The sequence below is a fragment of the Mauremys mutica genome, chromosome 7 (assembly GCF_020497125.1).
Source record: "Mauremys mutica isolate MM-2020 ecotype Southern chromosome 7, ASM2049712v1, whole genome shotgun sequence".
NCBI classification, from domain to species: domain Eukaryota; kingdom Metazoa; phylum Chordata; order Testudines; family Geoemydidae; genus Mauremys; species Mauremys mutica.
Window position 1 is genome coordinate 12,497,867 of NC_059078.1, and position 20,616 is coordinate 12,518,482.

The following is a 20,616-nucleotide window of genomic DNA, read 5'->3' on the forward strand; positions in this document are numbered from 1 at the left end:
CCGGCACTATCTGCTTGAATTAGGGTGGGGAAGGGCTAGGCCATCTCTCTCTCTCTCTCTCTCTCTGCCACAGACACACCTGAAGCAGCCAGCACAGCAGGCTGTACGCTGAACCCCTCTAATGAATTCTAGCTGAGAAAATCAGAATTCCTCTCAACGACCCAATCTGCAGCATGGCCCCTCCATTCTCACTCCAAGTTATTCAGGACACCATCTAGCCCAGCCATCAGCAACCTCTGGCATGCGGCCCATCAGGGAAATCCACTAGCAGGCTGAGACGGTTTGTTTACCTGCAGTGTGTCAGGTTTCGCCGATCAAAGCTCCCACTGGCCATGGTTCACCGTTCCAGGCCAATGGGGGCTGCGGGAAGTGTCCCTAGGCCCATGCCGCTTCCCGCAGCCCCCGTTGGCCTGGAATAGTGAACTGCAGCCACTGGGAGCTGCAATCAGCCAAACCTATGGCTGCTGCAGGTCAACGAACAGTCCTGGCCCGCCAGCGGATTTCCCTGACGGGCTGCGTGCCAGAGGTTGCCGATCCCTGGTCTATCCCATCATACCGATAGTTGTAAAGAACATACAGTATGGCTGAAATTCAAAGTTTTGTAGGTGATTTGGACATTCTTTTTAATGAGAACTGGGTAGTCGGATGCCTTAGGTGCTTCTGGAAATCAGCACACACACATACAAAATGTAAACCATGCTATTTCTGTCATAGGAAAATATCTCTGTAGATAAACATTTTCCTGAAGCCAAGCTATCCACTTCTTTTTCTCCCTGGGAATGATGACATGTGCAGTGCTTTAGAGCAGCTTTCTGGTGGTTGGGGTACATCACTGCTAGCCTAATACTGAATATGCAGCTTGCCCTTTTGGCTTGCATCTGAAATGGAAGCAGTTCAGAGATGCTCTTGAACTCAAATAAATGCTCATTCCTCATCCTACTGACATGCTTTGATTCCTTTCAGAAAGGACTTATAGGGGCAGAGTCTCTGCCGGGGAGATCAGCATTACCAAGCTACAACTGCAGGACAGCGCAGTGTATCAGTGTGAGGCAACTAACAAGCATGGCACCATCCTTGCCACTGCCAATGTGAATGTTTTAAGTAAGTACTCCACAACATTAGATTACTTATGGAAAAGATGCTGTTGCCACAGGACCCAATCCTGCTCACCCATCACTGCTTGAGGCTAAATCATGGGAGTAAAAGTTTGCACGATTAGGCCCACAGTTGTTAATGCTTACCAAAGCTGGCAGTTGTTCTATGGCTTTCATCATTAATCTCAGGATTGTAACAAGTTCATTGTAACTTTGCATTGGTCCAAAATTTGAAGAGATGCTATATATTGTGTAATCTGATTCAAAGAGCCTTGCATCACGTGCACTGTATTATATGTTTAGTGTAAGCACACAATGACTCGTGTATACTCTATTTTAAGAATTGTGCTTCGCGCAAGGACTTCTATTAAATAAAACAATAACAGATAGTTGAGTTGAGACCGATGATGTGGAACCAGGATTGTGCCCTTGACTGTACAATTATATTATTACACAGATCATTAATCTGGAATTTCAGTTTTTATTACCAATTTGTTCACTTAAGAAACAATCATAATGCTGGGAATTGACTTAGCGGAAGCAGTCCCCATCGGCAGCAGAACCAATGTAGTTTCCCCATCCAGCCCAAGATTTCTGGAGCATGTCCTAGGCCCTACAGCCCCAGCATGTCAGAGAACCAACCTCCTGTTGTCTTTCACAACAAGGTTTCCTGATGCATTTACACAGTGGGGCTTGAGAGGGAAGCCAGCGACTAGCTCCAGAGAAGGAGCATGTATAAAGATAGAGTATGACAGTGCATTTCTCATTAAGTAGATACACCAGCCATTGATCCTTATGAGCAGGTGGCAGTAGCTGTCGAAGCATCTGAGCTGCAGTTGCACTGAGCAGTGGTAGGACAGCTGGAGGCTCCAGAAATGGAATCATTCCCCATTGTGCAGTTCCCTCTTGCACCAGCCCAGTTACTTGAACTCATTGTTGTGCTAGTGGCGGGGAGGGCACTCGAAAGATGATCTGAGAAATAACATGTTTGATTCTCACTCCAAAGCATAACATAGCTGATTTACGTTCTGTTTTGCAGATATTGCTCCATTAGTGCTAACCTCAGACAGTGAAGACTATGCCACAGTTGTTGGTTACAATGCTTTCTTGCACTGTCAAGTTTTTGCTTCACCTCCCGCTGTCATTAGTTGGTAAGCCATTGATAACTGCCTGCCTGCTGCTTGTTTTAAATCACTGGTTTTATATTGAACATGTTATTTAACTGTACAAATACATTGAAACTTTTCAGTCATCATGTTTGAGTTAAATTTAATAATGAATAAGATAATATCAGTATGGTGGACTTAAACAAGCTTTTTATCCAAGGATCTCAAGGCACGTGCTGTACAAAGATTAATAAAACCCCACAACATCTCTTTGAGGAAGGTATTGTAATATCCAATAGGCTGGTAAGGTGAGACATGGTGTGTCTAACATGACTTGCTCAGAGATATTCAGTCACTCAGTGACATAGCTGGGAACAGAATCCAGAAATTTTCATGTTATTCCTTTGTAATAATCGCTAAACCTAAATTCCTCCTGGTGTGAAAGCCTGGTTCCAAGACTCTTGGAAATAATTGGTAACCATTATTATACTGCTAGGATGAGGGATGACAGCATCAAGCCACTTGAAGGTCTGCGGTACACTGTATATGAAAATGGCACCTTGGAGATCAGAGAGACAAAGAAAGAAGATTCTGGGTCGTACACTTGTTGGGTGACAAATTTGGGTGGAAGACGTGCAATCATTGCCAATCTGGGTATCAGAGGTAACTTCTCATTTTATGAACAGACACCTCTTTTGAAATATGTTAAGTCTTTAGAGAAAATGTATTCCAAAGCAGAGGTATATTCTGCTTCTTGTAATTGCTTCAAAAATTATTACATGGGTTATGGACAATACTTGATTCAGAAGGACCCAGTCCAGCAAAAGAAGCAGCATCATGTATGGATGATGCAAGGGACAACTATTCAATGTTTAATGCAAGGAACGTGAAAGAATCAAGGCAAGGTATGCACTCTTGCATATTTAGTGCATGGTCCTTCCCCCATGAATGGATGATCCTCACATTGTCCTGGGCACTGCAAAAAGAATGACAAGGCACAAGGAATGTGGCTTAACTAGGTCACAGCTTTAATAACACATCTGGGAACTATCTGGCAATAACTTGTCCAGAGCAGATCAAACTTCCTTCAGTAATCCATACCACCTTAGGGAGGACTGCCCTCATCCCACCCCCTTCCACACCATTAACCTGGTCCCAGCAGCATTGCTGCAACCCCACTGCAATCCCCCTTTTTGATTGTTGAGGGCATGGGTATTGGGCCCTTGCTGTACCAGACATTAGGAACCTCCCACCCCATTCCCCACTTCTTTGGGGGTTGTCTTCTCCAACCTCTACCACTAATTCCAATTTTTCAGGGGATTGGACCCCCTAGTGCATGAGTACCTGCATTGGGCACCTGCTGAGTTTCAACAACATGAGTGATAAACCCCTCTACCCTCTCAGATTGGAGTAGGATCTGAGTTTTGGGGCCTTGCTGTGGGCATTATGCTAGCAGCCTTTTTGAGACTGGGAAGAAGTTCTTTCCATATTCCTATATTGGCCTGAGCACCATGGGTGGGGGGGAGTGGGAGGGTTTGCTTCCTCTCAACAGCCCAGAGACTTAGTGGATATGATGGGTTTGTAATGTTTGGGTTTTGGAGTAATTATAGCTTTCCTGTAATGTGTGTTACCTTTAAATTACTGATATATACTTTCAGTTTTAACTCCATTTTAACACAGGTTTTGGGGGTTTTTTTGTGTGTCTCTTGAAATGGAGTATGGGGCCGGACAGATACAGTTGAGAACATAATCTAAAGTCAATGGGTTGCACATGTTACAGAGGGTTTAGTGTAGCCTGAAGAACGACTAATGATGCATGAGTAGAAAAGGCTGCAGTTTGACTCTGAGCCAAAGATGATTTTGCAGGTTTTGTAGTTAGGGAAGAAAACAAAACAAAACAAAAATCCTTCTTTTACTTGTTTAGAAATTAATGAGAGACTATAAATATGGGAACACACAATGAAATGTTCACAAAGCTACTTTTCACTGTATGGCAGTGTAGCCAATTGCTTTCCATTACTTATTCTTCTGTTTCTTCGTTCAGACTGATTTTAAATAACAAATTCGATTGTGATATTTTTCCCCACTTGACTTTAATTATTTTGTCATTTTCTCTGGGTCATTGCCAAAGTCTATTTGAAATAGGATTGGGCATAAAAATCATAGTCAAGTTTTTCTATCTCATTTATTTTGTCATATACTCTGGCACACCATTAGCTAGGATGTTCACCTGTGATATTTTCCTATAAACTTCTGATTGGCTGTATGATCCTCTTTGATATGAACTGAACTCAAAGGAAAATGCTTTTATACTACACTAAATGTTAGCACAACCTCAAATCAGAAATATTCCTCCTTAATTTGACTTATATGCAGAAAAACTACAGTATATTGCTCGTATGATCATTTTCTGCATTTGAATTGCTTGGTGGAAATGTAGTACAATCACCTGTATATTGCTAATCAGAATATCTTTCTGTGATCAACCAGATGCTACAAAACTTGTTGTTACTCCTGAAAACCCTCAAGTGTTGAAATCACATTCAGTTTTATTGAAATGTCAGTCTGAATATGACTCACACTTGAAACAAAGTTTTAAATTATCCTGGAGGAAAGATGGAGATGAGTTGCAAATCAAAAGCACAGAAGATGGCAGGTAATCTTGATAAAAACCTCTCCTTGTTTTGACTCTGAAACAATACTGTGTTATGTGTGGCATGGTTAATTTTGTTCCTAGGGACAGGATGTTTTTTATAACTTTAAGCCAAGTCTGTGCATATCATAGCTGTGCATGCAGCACATATTTTTATGAATGCATCTGTGTTCTTTCAAATATTTTAAAGTTTGATTTTTTTTAACCGAGCTACGCAGGTAGGTTCATATTTACTTGCTATACTGTGGTGCAGTATGTCTCATTCGGCAGGTACACTGCACAATGAAGTACTAAACTTGGCTGCCTACGCTTAATCCAAGTGTGAAATACTGGCTCCACTGCAGCCACTGAGTGTTTTATCATTGACATCAGTGGAGCCAGCATTTCACCCCAGTTGTTCAACATTTGGGTGCTGGATGCTTAGCAAGAGCTAGAAACATTAGTTTAAATAGTATACATGAAAAGCAGTGTGTTTCTGAGGGTACGTCTACACTACAAGACTATTTCGAATCAACTTAATTCGAATTTGTGGAATCGACCTTATGAAGTCGAAGTTGTGTATCCACACTAAATACACTAGTTCGACTGTGTGAGTCCACAGTAACGGGGCCAGTGTCGACTTTGGAAGCGGTGCACTGTGGGAAGCTATCCCACAGTTCCCGCACTCCCCGCTGCCCATTGGAATCCTGGGATTTCCCCCCCCCAATGCATGCTGGGGGGAAAAATGTGTCGAGGGTGGTTTTGGGTAACTGTCATCATTGAACCGTCAATCACGCCCTCCCTCCCTCCCTCCCTGAAAGCGCCTGCGGGCAATCTGTTCGTGCACTTTTCTGCTCAGTGACAGCGCGGGCGCCACAGCACTTTGAGCACGGATCCCGCTGCAGTTATGGCCGTTGTCAACTCCTCGCACCTTATCGTCCACCTCTTCCACAATCAGCTGCTAAGAAATAGGGCTACTTTTCAATGGTGCTGCGAGCACTGGTGGACCATGGGGGACGTTTTACCAACATCAACGTCGGGTGGCCAGGCAAAGTTCATGACATGCGTGTTTTCAGGAACTCTGGTCTGTTTAGACGCCTGCAGGAAGGTAGTTTCTTCCCGGACCACAAAATAAGTCTTGGGGATGTGCAGATGCCTATAGTGATCGTCGGGGACCCAGCCTACCCGCTAATGCCCTGGCTCGTGAAGCTCTGTGCAGGCGCTTTTCACAGCGATAAGGAACTCTTCAAGTACCAGCGAGCAGCGAGCAGCGTGACCTGTGACTGTTCAGTTTCTTTACAGAGAAGCTGAAGCTGCCCCTGTTTCTTTACCAAGTGACTGTTGACTAGCATCTGCAGTTACATACCCCGCCCACCCCGCTTCCCCAACTTCCAACACACGTTTAAAAATAAAATACATGTTCCACTGTAACTTTACAAAGGTTTCTTTATTGATGACTTTGCATTACAGGGTTGAAACTGGGACACGGACTGTGCTGGGTAGGGTGTGCAGTGATGTAAAGACCGCCTGTAAACTCGAGGAATGACAGGCTCCTGCTCCCAGAGCGGTCTGCAGTGCCGGACTGGATTTTTCAACGGAGCCTGCCATCCCTCCTTTTTGGGACTCTGTGTGCGGGGGCTATGTGGCCTTTTGGCGGGGGAGGACGGATACAGATTCCTCTGCTGCGTGGCTCTGTGGTCCAGGACAGGGACCATTGCATGAGATCTGTAACCCCCCTCCCCCGCTACAAAGTCACGTACCCCCCCACCCACACAGAACCTGCAAACCACCTCCCATACCGACCAGGGTGCGTACTGACTGCAGTGTGTGTGTGACCTGCTGCTGATCCTGCCCCCATGTCTGTACCCTGGTAAAGGTGATTGTCCTGTCAAATTACCAACCCCCTTCCCCCCCTTCAAACACAGTCTCCTCTAAAAGAACATGACGGAAACAGTAATTAACAGAAAAGTATTTTTTATTATCAACTAGACAGTTAGGGGATGAAACTGGGATGGGGGCTTGGGTGAGGCGGGAAGGAAAGGACTTTCCAAAATGTAGGCTATGAGAGCTTTTGGGTACTTGAGCACTCTGCTGGGGTGCAGTGACAGTTTACACAGCCTCTGGCGCCCCTCCTTCTGGTTATTTTGGGTGAGGGGAGTATGGGATGGGCGGTTTGTGGCAGGGGAGGGCGGTTGCAGATACACTGCAGGGGGGCTCTGTCCTCCTGCCGGAGGTCCTGCAGAACATGCACAAGGCGCAGGAGCATGTCCGTTTGCTCTCTCATTAGTCCAAGCAGCGTTTGAGTCGCCTGCTTGTCTTCTTCACGCCACCTCTCCTCCCGTTCGCTGAGTGAGCGCTGGTACAGAGAGAGGGTCTCCCTCCACTGGCTCTGCTGGTCCGCGTCGTCTCGGGAGCACCCCATAAGTTCAGCGAACATCTCGTCCCGTGTCTTTTTATTTCGCCGCCTAATCTTTGCCAGCCTCTGTGAGGGGGATGCTGTGGCGGGTCTGGAGACAGTCCAAGCTGTGTGATGGGAAAAAGGGAGTGAATTCCTTGCCAAGATAAATTTTTGCGAAGAATGAACACAGTCTAATCTGTCTCTGTGAATTCTGGGTTGAGATCCCAGTGCCTGATGGGGCAAAAACCATTTCCGCGGGTGGTTCTGGGTAAATGCCGTTAGTCATCCCTTCCTCCGGGAAAGCTACAGCAGACAATCATTTCAAGCCCGTTTTCCCTGGATTGCCCTGGCAGACGCCACAGCGTGGAAACCATGGAGCCTGTTTTGCCTTTTGTGCCTGTCACCGTATGTGTACTAGATGCCGCTGACAGAGGCGGTTCAGCAGCGCTACACAGCAGCATGCTTTTGCTTTTGCATGACAGCAGAGATGGTTACCAGCCATATTGTACCATCTACCACACCATAAATTGGTAATAAGATGGGCATGATTAGCAGTCCCTTTCCACTGCACCATTTGCTGCTGTCATAAGTGCCCCTGGCTGCTCTTAGCCAGGGGCGCAAAAGCCAAAATTGGGAATGACTCCCTGAGTCAATCCCTCCTTTTTGGTATCTAAAAATAGAATCAGTCCTGCCTAGAATATGGGCAAGTGTACTAGAGAACCACTGTATCAGAGAACCAGAGAGCACAGCTGCTCTGTGTCAGATCCTGCATAGATTATGAGCTGTATGCTATTCACAGGGGGTGCTCCCGCAACAACCCCACCTGTTCATTCCATTCTTCCCCAGCCTTCCTGGGCCACCATAGCATTGTCCCCCCACTTGCAGGAATAAGACACAGTGACTTGTTAGTGAGAAATGAGTGGAAGGCAGCCTCCAGTTGCTATGATAGTCCAGATAGGACATTAAGGAGTGTGGAGGAGAGGAGCCCAGCATCCTGCTGCTAGTCCAGGGGCAATTGAATCTTTTCTTTACACATGAAGGGATGGGGGCTGATGAAGCTCAGCCCCTGTTGCGATGATGACGATGGTTATCAGCCATATTGTACCATCTACCAGGAAAAATTAGGGCCAGGCGCCCTTGATCGACCTAACGGATGGTAGTCTGCATGGTTACCAGTCCTTTTGCACTGCCCCATGTGCCAATAGGCTGATGATGAGGACGGGTACCAGTCATTTTGTACCATCAGCCACCCATGGCGGGGGGGGGGGAGCAAGGATGTTGGTGTTCAGTGCTGCACCATCGCGTCTATCTGCAGCATTCAGTAAAGATAGGGTGACATGTAAAAGAGTCAAGAGAGGATTTTTTCCCTTTCACTTCTGGGGGTGGTTGGGGGGCTGCGTAAATTGCCGAGCTATCCCCTGACCCACCGCGGACACTGTTTTTGACCCTAGAAGCATTTGGAGCTCAGCCAAGAATGCAAATCCTTTTCGGAGACTGCAGGAACTGTGGGATACCTTGCGTCCTCAGTCCCCCCTCCCTCCATGAGCGTCCATTTGATTCTTTGGCTTTCCGTTACGCTTGTCACGCAGCAGCGTGCTGAGTCTCTGCTATGCCGTCTGTCCGGAGATTTTTTAAAAATACTTTGGACCAGGCGTAACATTACAGTAATTCCCCTAATTACATGCAGGAGTCTCCGAGCGAGATCACCCTGAGGACGGTCACTGAAGGAGATAGAGAGCGCATGCTGCGTGAAAGCCAGCACAAACCAGGGCCCTACGCAGCCGTGCTCGGGGAGGCAATGCTCCCTGAGTACCTCATGAAAGCCTGGCGCGGAAAAGTGTGCTACCACGGAGCACCCAATAAGGCAGCTCTCCCCAGGAACCTCCTGCGGAGGCTTTTCGATTACCTCCAGGACAGGTTCATGGAGATCTCCCAGGAGGATTTCTGGTCTATCCCCATATATAGAGAGACCTCCTTTTCACATACTTCAGATTCCTGTTATATTAAGAATAAAAGTTTACATGGTTAAAGCACTTACCGACTGCTCCGTTTGCCGCTTTGTTTTTTTGGTAGCCTTGTCTGGGGTCCTTGATTTTCACGCGGCGCTGCGTTGCATCCCGGCTGTATCCTCTGTCTCTCATGGCTTTGGAGACCTTCTCGTAGGTCTTTGCATTCCGTTATTTGGAGCGCAGCTCCGAAAGCACAGACTCCTCGACCCTCACTCCGATCAGATCCAAGAGTTCCCGGTCAGTCTATGCTGGGTCCCTCTTTCTATTCAGAGATTACATGAACTCCTCTGCTGGAGAGCTCTGCATCGCTGCCGGTGCTGCTGAGCTTGCCCCGATGTCCAACTATGAAATGAGATTCTAATTGTCCAGACAGGAAAAGGAATTCAAATTTTCCCGGGACTTTTCCTGTGTGGCTGGTCAGAGCATCCGAGCTCGGACTGCTGTCCAGAGCGTCAACAGAGTGGTGCAGTGTGGGATAGCTCCCGGAGCTAGTAAGTTCGATTTGCATCCACACCTAGCCTAATTCGACATAGCCATGTCGAATTTAGCGCTACTCCCCTCGTCGGGGTGGAGTACCGAATTCGAACTAAAGAGCCCTCTAGGTCGAACTAAATGGCTTCCTGGTGTGGACGGGTGCACGGTTAATTCGAATTAACGCTGCTAAATTCGAATTAAAGTCCTAGTGTAGACCAGGCCTGAGTGGTTGTGTCCTAAGCATAGGAATGAATGAAATGAGGGCTGAATTTTGCTCCCTGTATACTTTTGCCATTGAATTTGATAGGATTAGGATTGAGCCCCTAATCCTATGAAGTGTCTGGAATGGACAATTCTGGAGGATTAAATTCCTTTATTTTTTAGTCAGGGAAGAGGTTCCGCCCCCCACGCTGCACCACATAATATGACTGAGCACATACATAAAGGCTTGAGGGACAGATCCTCACTGAGGGGTAAATCAGCATAGTTCCATTCAAGTCAATGAAGCCATGCCATTTACACCCGCTGAGGATCTAACTACGAGTTCTAAATTGCTACAAAGATAATATTCTAAAGTACAATGTATAAAATATCTTCAGCTAAGACACAATTTCAAATAACAGACATACGCCACCACTGTATTATTCCAAATGAGTCTGTTATCAAAGGCGTGCATGAACAGGCCTTCAGGAAAAAAAAAGTCTATCAATAATATGCTTCCCTTCCAATTCTCTCTCATGCTTATGTAATTTCTTTTTTGTCCTGAAGGATAATTACTGAAATGGATACATTGTTCATATCAAGTGTGACATTCGAGGATCAAGGCGTTTACACCTGTGTGGCTAGTACGTCCCTGGACAGTGTTACAGCTGAATCCCAATTAATTGTCCTTGGTAAGTAATTTTTTCCCCCTGGTTTGCAGACTACATCCAAAAAGTTAAACAATGCAGTGATTCAGACCAGATTTTCTACACACTCAGTTCAATTTATAGAACATCAGTGGCCTGATTTTCAGAGATTCAGAGCACCTGCAGCATCTATTAATTTGGATTAGGACTATGCTTTCTCAACATCTGTGAAAACTGGGCCTCAGAGCACAGTATTCTGATACAACAACACATATAATAATGTCCTTGTTGAGCACCATTCATCATTTTCTCTTGTGCAAGAGGCAATCACACCAGCTGTAGGAGCTATTGAAGGCTGGAAGCTCTAGTTGCATTGTTGGAAAAGATATGCTGTCACTTCGCAACCTCAGGGGGAGGATTCCTCTATCCCAGCTTCCACGGAGTTCTCCGGCATACAGCCTAGCCACTTGGAATGTGCTGGTTCCAGAATATGATATTACAGGGACCACACACGAGAACTTACCAGTTTTGACTTAGGGTATGTCTACACTACCAGATTAGTTCGATTTAACTTAATTAGAATTTGTGGAATCGACCTTACAAAGTCGAATTTGTGTGTCCACACTAAGGACACTAATTCGACTTTGTGAGTCCACACTAACGGGGCAAGCGTCGACATTGGAAGCGGTGCACTGTGGGAAGCTATCCCACAGTTCCCGCAGTCCCCACTGCCCATTTGAATTCTGGGATTTCCCCACAATGCATGCTGGGGGGAAAAATGTGTCGAGAGTGGTCTTGGGTAACTGTCATCATTCAACGTGCTTTCGGACGTCTCAAGGGGAGATGGAGGAGCTTACTGACTCGCTCGGATCTCAGCAAAACCAATATCCCCATTGTTATTGCAGCTTGCTGTGTGCTCCACAATCTCTGTGAGAGCAAGGGGGAGACCTTTATGGTGGGATGGGAGGTTGAGGCAAATCGCCTGGCTGCTGATTACACTCAGCCAGACAGCTGTGCAATTAGAAGAGCCCAGCGGGAAGTGCTGTGCATCCGGGAGGCTTTGAAAGCTAGGTTCCTCAGCGAGCAGGGTAACCTGTGACTGTTCAGTTTCTTTACAGAGAAGCTGAACCTGCCCCTGCTTCAGTTACTGTTGACTTTCTTCTGCGGTTACATACCCCGTTCACCACGTTTCCCCCCTTCCAACACACGTTTAAAAATAAAGTTAATGGAACATTGTTAATTAACAACGTTTTCTTTATTAATGAATTTGCGTTAAAGGGTTGAAACAGGGACACAGACTGTGGTGGGTAGGGTGTGCAGTGATGTTAACACCGCTTCTACACTCGAGGAATGATAGGCTCCTGCTCCTAGAGCGGTCTGCAGTGCAGGACTGGTTGTTTCAACAGAGCCTGCCATCCCTCCTTTTCGGGACTCTGTGTGCGGGGGCTACATGACCTTGTGGCGGGGGAGGACGGTTACAGATTCCCCTGCTGCGTGGCTCTGTGGTCCGGGACAAGGACCACTGCATAAGTTCTGTAACCGCCCTTCCATGCCACAAAGTCACGTACCCCCCACCCACACAGAACATGGAAAACACCTCCCAGACCGACCAGGGTGCCTACTGACTACACTGTGTGTGTGACCTGCTGTTGATCCTGCCCCCGTGTCTGTACCCTGGTAAAGGTGACTGTCCTATGCAATTAACAACCCCCTTCCCCCCCCCTTCACAGACAGTCTTCTGTATAAAAACTTGACGGATATAGTAATTAACAGCAAACTACTTTTAATAATCAACTACACAGTTAGGGAATGAAACTGGGATTGGGGCTTCGGTGAGCCAGGAAGGGAAGGACTTCTCAACATTTAGGGAATGAGCGCCTTCTTGTATTTGTGCACTCTGCAGGGGTGCAGTGACAGTTTTCACGGCCCCTGTTGCCCCTCCTTCTTGTTACTTTGGGTGAGGGGGGTTTGGGACTTTGTGGCTGGGGAGGGCGGTTGCAGATACAGTGCAGGGGGGCTCTGTCCTCTTGCCTGCGGTCCTGCAGAACATCCACAAGGCGCCGGAGCGTGTCAAATTTTCCCTGTGCATTTCCTGTGTAGCTGGTCAGAACATCCAAGCTCAGACTGCTGTCCAGAGCGTCAACAGAGTGGTGCACTGTGGGATAGCTCCCGGAGCTACTAAGGTCGATTTCCGTCCACACCTAGCCTAATTCGACATAGCCATGTCGAATTTAGCGCTACTCCCCTCATCGGGGAGGAGTACAGAATTCGAACTAAAGAGCCCTCTAGGTCGAACTAATTAGCTTCCTGGTGTGGACGGGTGCACGGTTAAGTCGAATTAATGCTGCTAAATTCGACATAAACTCCTAGTGTAGACCAGGCCTTAGATATATACATAAGTCTACCTTGCTATTTGAATACATCCTGTGCACTTCTTCAGTTATGATTGGGAATACTTATTCTGTAAAAATAGTGAGGCAGCTTTATTTTGTTTTCTAAAGTCCTGAACCTAAGGTACCTATATATCCCCATGACCATAGTATCTGAGTGTCTTACAATCTTTAATGTAGTTATCCTCACAAAATCCCCTGTGAGGTAGGGAAGTACTATTATCTATGTACTAGTCAATTACTAAGGGCTATTGTCTTATTTGCTATGGCTAACAGAGTCTTTTAGTTCCAGCATTTGAGGTTCATGCTTTAAGATCCTGAATTCCCAGGTTCAATCCTTGCATCTGACAGCTTCGGGCTGCAGGTTCATCAGTCTCTATATGTGGCACAGCCATCACGAGAAGGGGTGCAGTTACACCCCCATTTTACAGAAAGGGAACTAAGGGCTTGTCTACACTTGAAATGCTACAGCAGCACAACTTATGCCAATGGGAGAGGTTCTCCCAAATCAGTGTAGGTAATCCACTTCCCTGGGAAGTGGTAGCTAGGCCGGTTATATGAGTTTTTCACATCTCTGAGTGACATAGCTAGGTTGACCTAACATTTTAGTATAGACCAGGCCGAAGGCACAGGGAGACTAAGTGATTTACGTAACGTCACACAGGAAGTTAGTGGTAGAACTGAGACTTGAAATCCAGCTCTCCCAAGTCCCACACTGGCACCATAATCACCGGACCAGCCTCCTTTTCTCCTGATACTGCTATGGCCTGTCTGCTGCTCTGCCCATGTGAAGCCCTATTGAAGTCATGGGTTGGCGACCTGGTGCACTGACGTGCAATCCATTGCAGAATCGGAGCCTACATATCTATCCAAGGGAACTGGATATTAACAGGAATGTTCGTTTAAGGGCAAGCTTTTGTTTTTGTTTTAATTTAATTCGTTTATTTTCTTGGCAGAGGCTGCAGCAGGACTTAAATCACTCACCTGCAGGGTTTTATATTTACTTCATGCTTTAATGATAAATGCTAGTTTTCAATAAAAAGTAAATTAACAACATGACATGCCTTTTATTTACATTACCATAGTTTTATAATACTGTGTTATTCAACATGTTTATTGACTGTTTGTTATACTACTTATGAAAATTCCATGAAGGGCTATATTCCCTTTTAAAAGTTGACCTGCTTGGAGGGAAAATGGTCTTGATCCTTTTTTGTTTTTATTATGATGTATAAAAAATAGCCAGATGGGATTTTAAAAAAATCTGTTTTTTTCAAACTAATAATTCAAGCTTTTTCTGAAAACTCTATGGGGACTAGAGAACTAACTTCACTAAAAACAAGACACCACAATTTGAGCAGGAAGGAATTTTTAGTTGGACTGTTTAAGACTATTTGGTTTTGTTAACACCCATCAGTGACTAATGGACATATTGGAGAACATCTTTATTAAAATAGAGGACCATTGTCTCTCCAAATAAGATCTAAGAACTCACAACAGACATGCTCTGAGACCCCAAGAGGGCCACTAGCAAAATTTAGGGAGGTCATACTGGGTATTTCTGATACACCTCTACCTCGATATAACGCGACCCGATATAACACGAATTTGGATGTAACGCGGTAAAGCAGTGCTCCGGGGAGGGGGGGGGGGCGGGCTGCGCACTCTGGTGGATCAAAGAAAGTTTGATATAATGTGGTTTCACTTATAACGTGGTAAGATTTTTTGGCTCCCGAGGACAGCGTTATATCGAGGTAGAGGTGTATTTCAAAGGTGTAATACAATTGGGGAGGAGAGAAGAGGTAGGGTGAGGGGAAGAATGTTTTTAGCATTCTTGACACATCATAAGCATGGTCAGAAGGCACAAACTCACTTTTTAAAAAAATCCTGTGCCTTCGCCTTTAATTTAGTTTACAAAAATGCAGTGTCAGTCCTAGTTTTAGCCAATTATAAAGGTGACTTGATTGAGGCACAAGGAGGTTTGCTCAAGGCCTCAATGCGCCGCTCCTTAATCTGTTTAATTACTATGTCACATAGCCTTAGATTAAAGCGATTCCAGGAGATGGAACCATTTCCACTTTGAGGTTTGAAGAACATGTTCATAATGAACATAGTTTTATTTTTAACATGATTTTTTTTATTTCTTTCCTGGGTTTTTTTGTTTGTATTTAGATGTTATTTCAACAAACATACTGCACCACAATACTATTGCTATGAGAAATTGTTCTTTTTCCTAAGACCATATACATTTCGTAAAATGGATGGCAAAAATGACAAAACAAGTCTCAATAACTGATGAAGATAAACATCTGTCAGTCTGAATGTGCCTGTATCAAAAGCATTCACTGTAGTATATGCATTTTCACAAACATATGTTATCCCAAACCATAGATCGTCTCTATTTCCTCTTATAAACTTGTTGAGAAACACAAGGTCATTCTGCAAAAAATGTCTGTCCTCCCATGCTGTTTTCCTGCTCTCCTGCTGGTTAATCCATCTCTGTAGATGCTGTATTAAAGCTTTACAAGTCAGATTCTAAACTCCTATATAGACAGACCTTGATCTGTAGCTCTGAAAATCAGCTCTGACACAGACAGTGCATATGATGGAGCAGTAGCTGGGGTTGTAATGACCCTGCTGAGAGATTAAAAGTCACTTTTATGGCACCTAGATGAGAGATCTAGCCAGGTTGTTACTTCATACTCACCATCATGGCATCTAAGCACCCAAGAGGCTTTTGTCCTGGCCTCTAGACAGATCATGAACTGAGAAGCTGGGTGATGAACTTTCTTCTCCACTCACATAGCATAGGGTTAATCTGGGAATCCATCAGGGATAATGAATTTTCTCCTCCCACTAACATTTAAGGATGTAGGTTTAATATCTGGTAAAGTTCACTCTTCTTCCCCCATCATTGCGGTTTGGACCATAATAAATAAGTGAAGCAAATGCAGCTTTCTGTTAAAAACAGCACTGAGATATATTCATCGTTATATAGACTTTATATTGATTAAGAAAAAAAGAAATCTATTACACTAGTTATTATAATAAGAGTACATGAGATTTCCCTGAAAATGAATATAGCAATTCATAAAATCAGAGGATCCACTTTGTGTTTATATAATAAGGGTGGGATTTTTAAAAGTGATTGTTGCTGGCCTAACCAAGTCGCCATTGAAGTCAATGGGAGTTTTACCACAGCCTTCAGTTGAAGCAGTTAGGCCAATGCACAACACTGTTGAAATCTTACCATAAATACATACAACTCACCACCTTTCTGCTATTTTCTCTTTATTTCTTAGATGTTCCTGACCCACCAGAAGAGCTGCTTCTCTCAGAAAAACAGAACAGAAGTGTTAGATTATCCTGGAAAGCAGGAGACAGTCACAACAGTCCCATTTATGGTATGAAGGATTCTAGTACCATAGTCTTGCATTTATTTTGTCCTTTATTACGTCATTAGCACTAGAATAAACAAATAAGGTTCATATACATCCTTAATGTTATTTTTGAAGCACCTTTGTTATAAATTTTGTTTTCTTCTGTGCTTGCCATTGAATTTATATGGGCTTTAATTCAGAGTTATGCTTTTGGTATTATCTTTCTCATTTTTATTTTTCCCCTTCCAGAGTCCATTGTAGAATTTGAAGCGAATCGTTGGGAGCCTGGGAAGTGGCAGGAACTCACAAGAATCCCAGGGAACAACACAACCGTTGTTTTATCATTGGCTCCTTATATAAGTTACCAGTTCCGTGTTACATCCGTTAATGGTGTTGGAAGAAGCAAGGCTAGCGCATCATCAACACGCTATGCAACACCTCCCACTGGTAAATACTGTCATCTCATTTCCTGGCTGTATATGTTCTAGACTAACGTTCAATCCAATTTGTTCCATGAGGGTTTGAAATTAGACAGGGTTGTTTTCAGCCCAGTTTAAGTGATCTGGGACCAGATTTTTATACTCTTGCAAACCTGAACACCTTATTTCATGATTTGTCCCACTGAAGCCAAATGGGTCTCTCTGAAGATGTAGTTATATTCAATAGTCTCTGAAAGAGAGAGAGGCCAGAGCTGTGACCCACACCAGTCAGAAGAGCTGGTACCCTGCGAAAGGGAGCATATGCCACACATTTGTCAAGGGTGGCACAGCAGCAGTGCTCTCCTGCACCCTCTGAAACTCTGGAGGACAGCATACTAAGTCGGGCGCGATGGTCCAGAGGCTTCAGCTGGTTCTGTTCCTTAAAGCCACAATATAGCCCTTTTATATGCAAGCAGTTACTAGATAGGATCTTTAGCAAGATTTATGGTGAGCCTCCCAGCAGCTCTGAACTTGTCACACATCTCCATTCACAACACATTTCTCATTGTAACACAAAATGACTGGTTCCTGAAAGCACTTGCAGAGGCCAGCTGTTCAGCATTGCATAGTAATTTGCATTGCCCAGGCTTTATTTTTGCTTTAGGGTTTTTTTTTTTTTTTTTAAACGTAACTCGTCTCAGCTTCTTCCACAGCTTTTCAGCTCTGTGTCACACACTAATGATACACCTTCTGTTTTCCATTCCCAACAGGGGGAACGTCTCTTCAGAATAATCCCCCTACATCTGGTACTCTGAAATCCAAAAAGTCAGTTTAGAGATATCGACTAAAACTAACTAGGAAGGCTGCTCAAGATCAAACCATATAAACTACATATTTGTTCACTAACCCTCTGTTGTGTCAAGTAATTATGTTTAATCATGGGTTCTTTATTTACATGTTGGTTAGTTGCAACAAAGCCAAATCATTTCAAGTAAGGAAATTAGCCTGGCACTTTTCACATCTATCTGGTTGTTTTGTGAAGATGTAGGGCATAGGGGGAGAGGGGAAAAAAGATAGGATTAATGAAGGACATATGGTATAAACTAATTTTATTCGTTCTACTGTTATAGCTCCAGACAAGAACCCAGAAAACATCCGAGTCGAAGCTTCTGAACCAAATGAAATGGTTATGAAATGGGAGGTAATTTAAAAGTTCCTATCGGTGATACTATATGTGAAATGATTTCTCCTTTCAAGCTGAAGATCCTGAAGCATTACTGAAGTTATCAGGATCATGTTAAGACCCACACTTTCAATATGGGTTTAATGGGTTTCTTCCTGCTATCTGACTTCTAGTCATCATTAGTAACTCCATGGATGAAATCCAAGGACCAATGTAGTCAAAGGCGAAGCTCCTATTCACTTCAACGGGGCAAGGATTTCTTTCCTTCTTCTACCATTCAAAAATACATTTTTGACACCTGTGTGACAAATGCTATGGAAAAATGTAAGAAGGCCTGTAATACACAGTGTGTAGTGGGGAGAAGAAATCCCATATATAGCAAGAGCTGGAGAAGGTCATTAGTGCAAGTGTTAAAAGAATCTGTAGAAGTATTGAGGACAGAATTACAGACTTCAGATTTCCAGACTGTTTGTCTGTAATTTATGTGCCATCTGTTCAGAGGGATATATTTTCTCTTTAATTCCAAACAGGTTTTAATAATTGTAGAAGGAATATATTTTGTGTAACTGGAATAAAACACATTTTGCATTGGATTTGGAAAGATTATTTTCTACTCTGTTTCTAGCAGAAACGAACCATACAAATTTCCACAACCTGAATTTTCATTTTAGGTTGGGTGTAGAGTTACCAGATGTCTCGATTTTATAAGGACAGTCCCAATTTTTGGGCCTTTTTCTTATATAGGCTCCTATTACCCCTCACCCCCATCCCGATTTTTCACATTTGCTGTCTGGTTAACCCAGTTCGGTGTAGCCCAGAAGTGAATGTGACCCTCTAAGTCTATTGACTATTACTTTATTGTGAAACTTCATTGTACAAAATATTCCATAGTCAGTGAGAACAATTCTTTGTTTATAAGCAGTTGCATAGAGGCAGCTACCAACACAGACAGCATATGTTGTTGTTAATTATTTGTACTGCTAGCTAGACATAATCTCTGCCCAAAAATCTTACAATCTACAATTCAGTTGTAGCACAACAATTAAAGGTGAGAATGGAGTGGGATTGGATAGGTTTAGATAAATAAGAACAGAAAGGGATTCTGGGTTCATTTAGATTATTTTTGGAAACAAATATTTTTATTTAGTTTGCTTCTTGTAGGCTTTGTAGCAGATCTTCAATGCCTGATACATACTGAATGCTTTATTTCCAGCAGACAAGGGCCAGATATATACACACACTGATTCTACAAAATGATGTTAATCTGCCTAGTTTGGATTAACAGATCAGATGAGCATTAGCAATAGAATTTTCAGTCAAGGCTTTGCAGCATTAAGCAAGATCAAAATAATAGCTGAATGGGACTGAAATTTAACCCTAAACTGGAATTTATTTTCCAGCAGTAAATTTTATTTTCTTATTTTCTTTTTCATGCATTTTAGTCAAGGGGATTTACAAAATTAAATCCCTGTGTAATGCTTTGGCAATGCAATGAAGAAGTCAGAGTGTAAATAATGATGATCATTTTAAACAGTCATGTGCTCCTAAACGTTATGCAAAATTGTTAATAAATGACAATTCAATTAATTACATTATTAATGCAGTTAATTAAATATTAATTCAAATTAAGTCAATTTAAAATGTGATTCAGCAAATACTTTGAATATAGAGTTCATGTGATTTGTTGGATTGGAGCTATAGTGTTTTTCTTAATGCTTCTTATATATGGAAAAAAATGTTGATTGAATTCTTAACATTTTTGTGACTTATATACATTACAATTAAATTCTAGAAGTAGTTTGACTTATAAAAACACATTGTTCAAGTCTAGATCTGAGCAAAATTTTTTGCACAAAACTTTTTTTGATAAAAAATACAAATTTGGTGACACTGAAACATTTATGAGTTTCTGTTAATTTTGCCAAATTGTTTTGGTCGTAAAGATGACCCAAAAAAATTCTGAAAAAAATGTAAATGTTTTTATTTTGATTTTTTCTAAAGAAAACATTTTGATTTTTTTAGGTAAAAATGAACGTTCCTTTCAAAAACATTTTAAAATGGTCAAAACTGAAATATTTGAATTTAATGAAATATTTTTTGTTCAACCTGTTTTGTTCAACCTGTGGTTCCACCACAAACATTGTTTTAAAAAGTGTTTTTGAAGTGCCAGTGACCCTTTGCCCCTCCACCCCCCCCAGTTCTATTCAAATCCAACCCATGTTGGTTTACCACCATATGATGGCTATTTGATGGTCTATGTGAAATGAGTCTAGCGCAGTGGTGGGCAACCTGCAGCCCATGGGCCACATGCAGCCCATCAGAGTAATCATCTGGCAGGCTTCCAGAGTATTTGTTTACATTTGCATGGCTGCCCACAACTCCCAGTGGCCGCGGTTTGCCGTTCCTGGCCAATGAGAGCTGCGGGAAGCCTGGCCACTGCTTCCCACAGCTCCCATTGGCCAGGAATAGTGAACCATGGCCACTGGGGGCTGAGGGCGGCCATGCAAATGTAAACAAATGGTCTGGTGGCCTGCCAGTGGATTACCCTGATGGGCTGCAGGTTGCCTGCTGCTAGTCTAGTAAGCTGAGTGATTAAATCCAGTTTGCAGGTATGCACATCATAAGGCTCAGAACTGGTAGCCTTACTGGCAATCTTGACAATGAACAACTATGACCAATCTGA

General features: G+C 43.5%; 1 protein-coding gene across 5 annotated transcripts in view; it reads left to right on the top strand.

Annotated features, from left to right (window-relative positions):
- The window catches only part of CHL1 (cell adhesion molecule L1 like), a 189,096-nt gene that overhangs the window by 142,801 nt on the left and 25,679 nt on the right, over window positions 1–20,616 (top strand). For all 5 annotated transcript variants that reach the window (XM_045025896.1, XM_045025898.1, XM_045025899.1 and 2 more), the window contains 8 exons: window positions 964–1,101; window positions 2,134–2,245; window positions 2,697–2,863; window positions 4,691–4,856; window positions 10,482–10,606; window positions 16,254–16,355; window positions 16,581–16,778; window positions 17,881–17,951. In XM_045025896.1, the coding sequence (XP_044881831.1) occupies window positions 964–1,101; window positions 2,134–2,245; window positions 2,697–2,863; window positions 4,691–4,856; window positions 10,482–10,606; window positions 16,254–16,355; window positions 16,581–16,778; window positions 17,881–17,951 (1,079 nt within the window). The remainder of the gene's footprint in view (window positions 1–963; window positions 1,102–2,133; window positions 2,246–2,696; window positions 2,864–4,690; window positions 4,857–10,481; window positions 10,607–16,253; window positions 16,356–16,580; window positions 16,779–17,880; window positions 17,952–20,616) is intronic.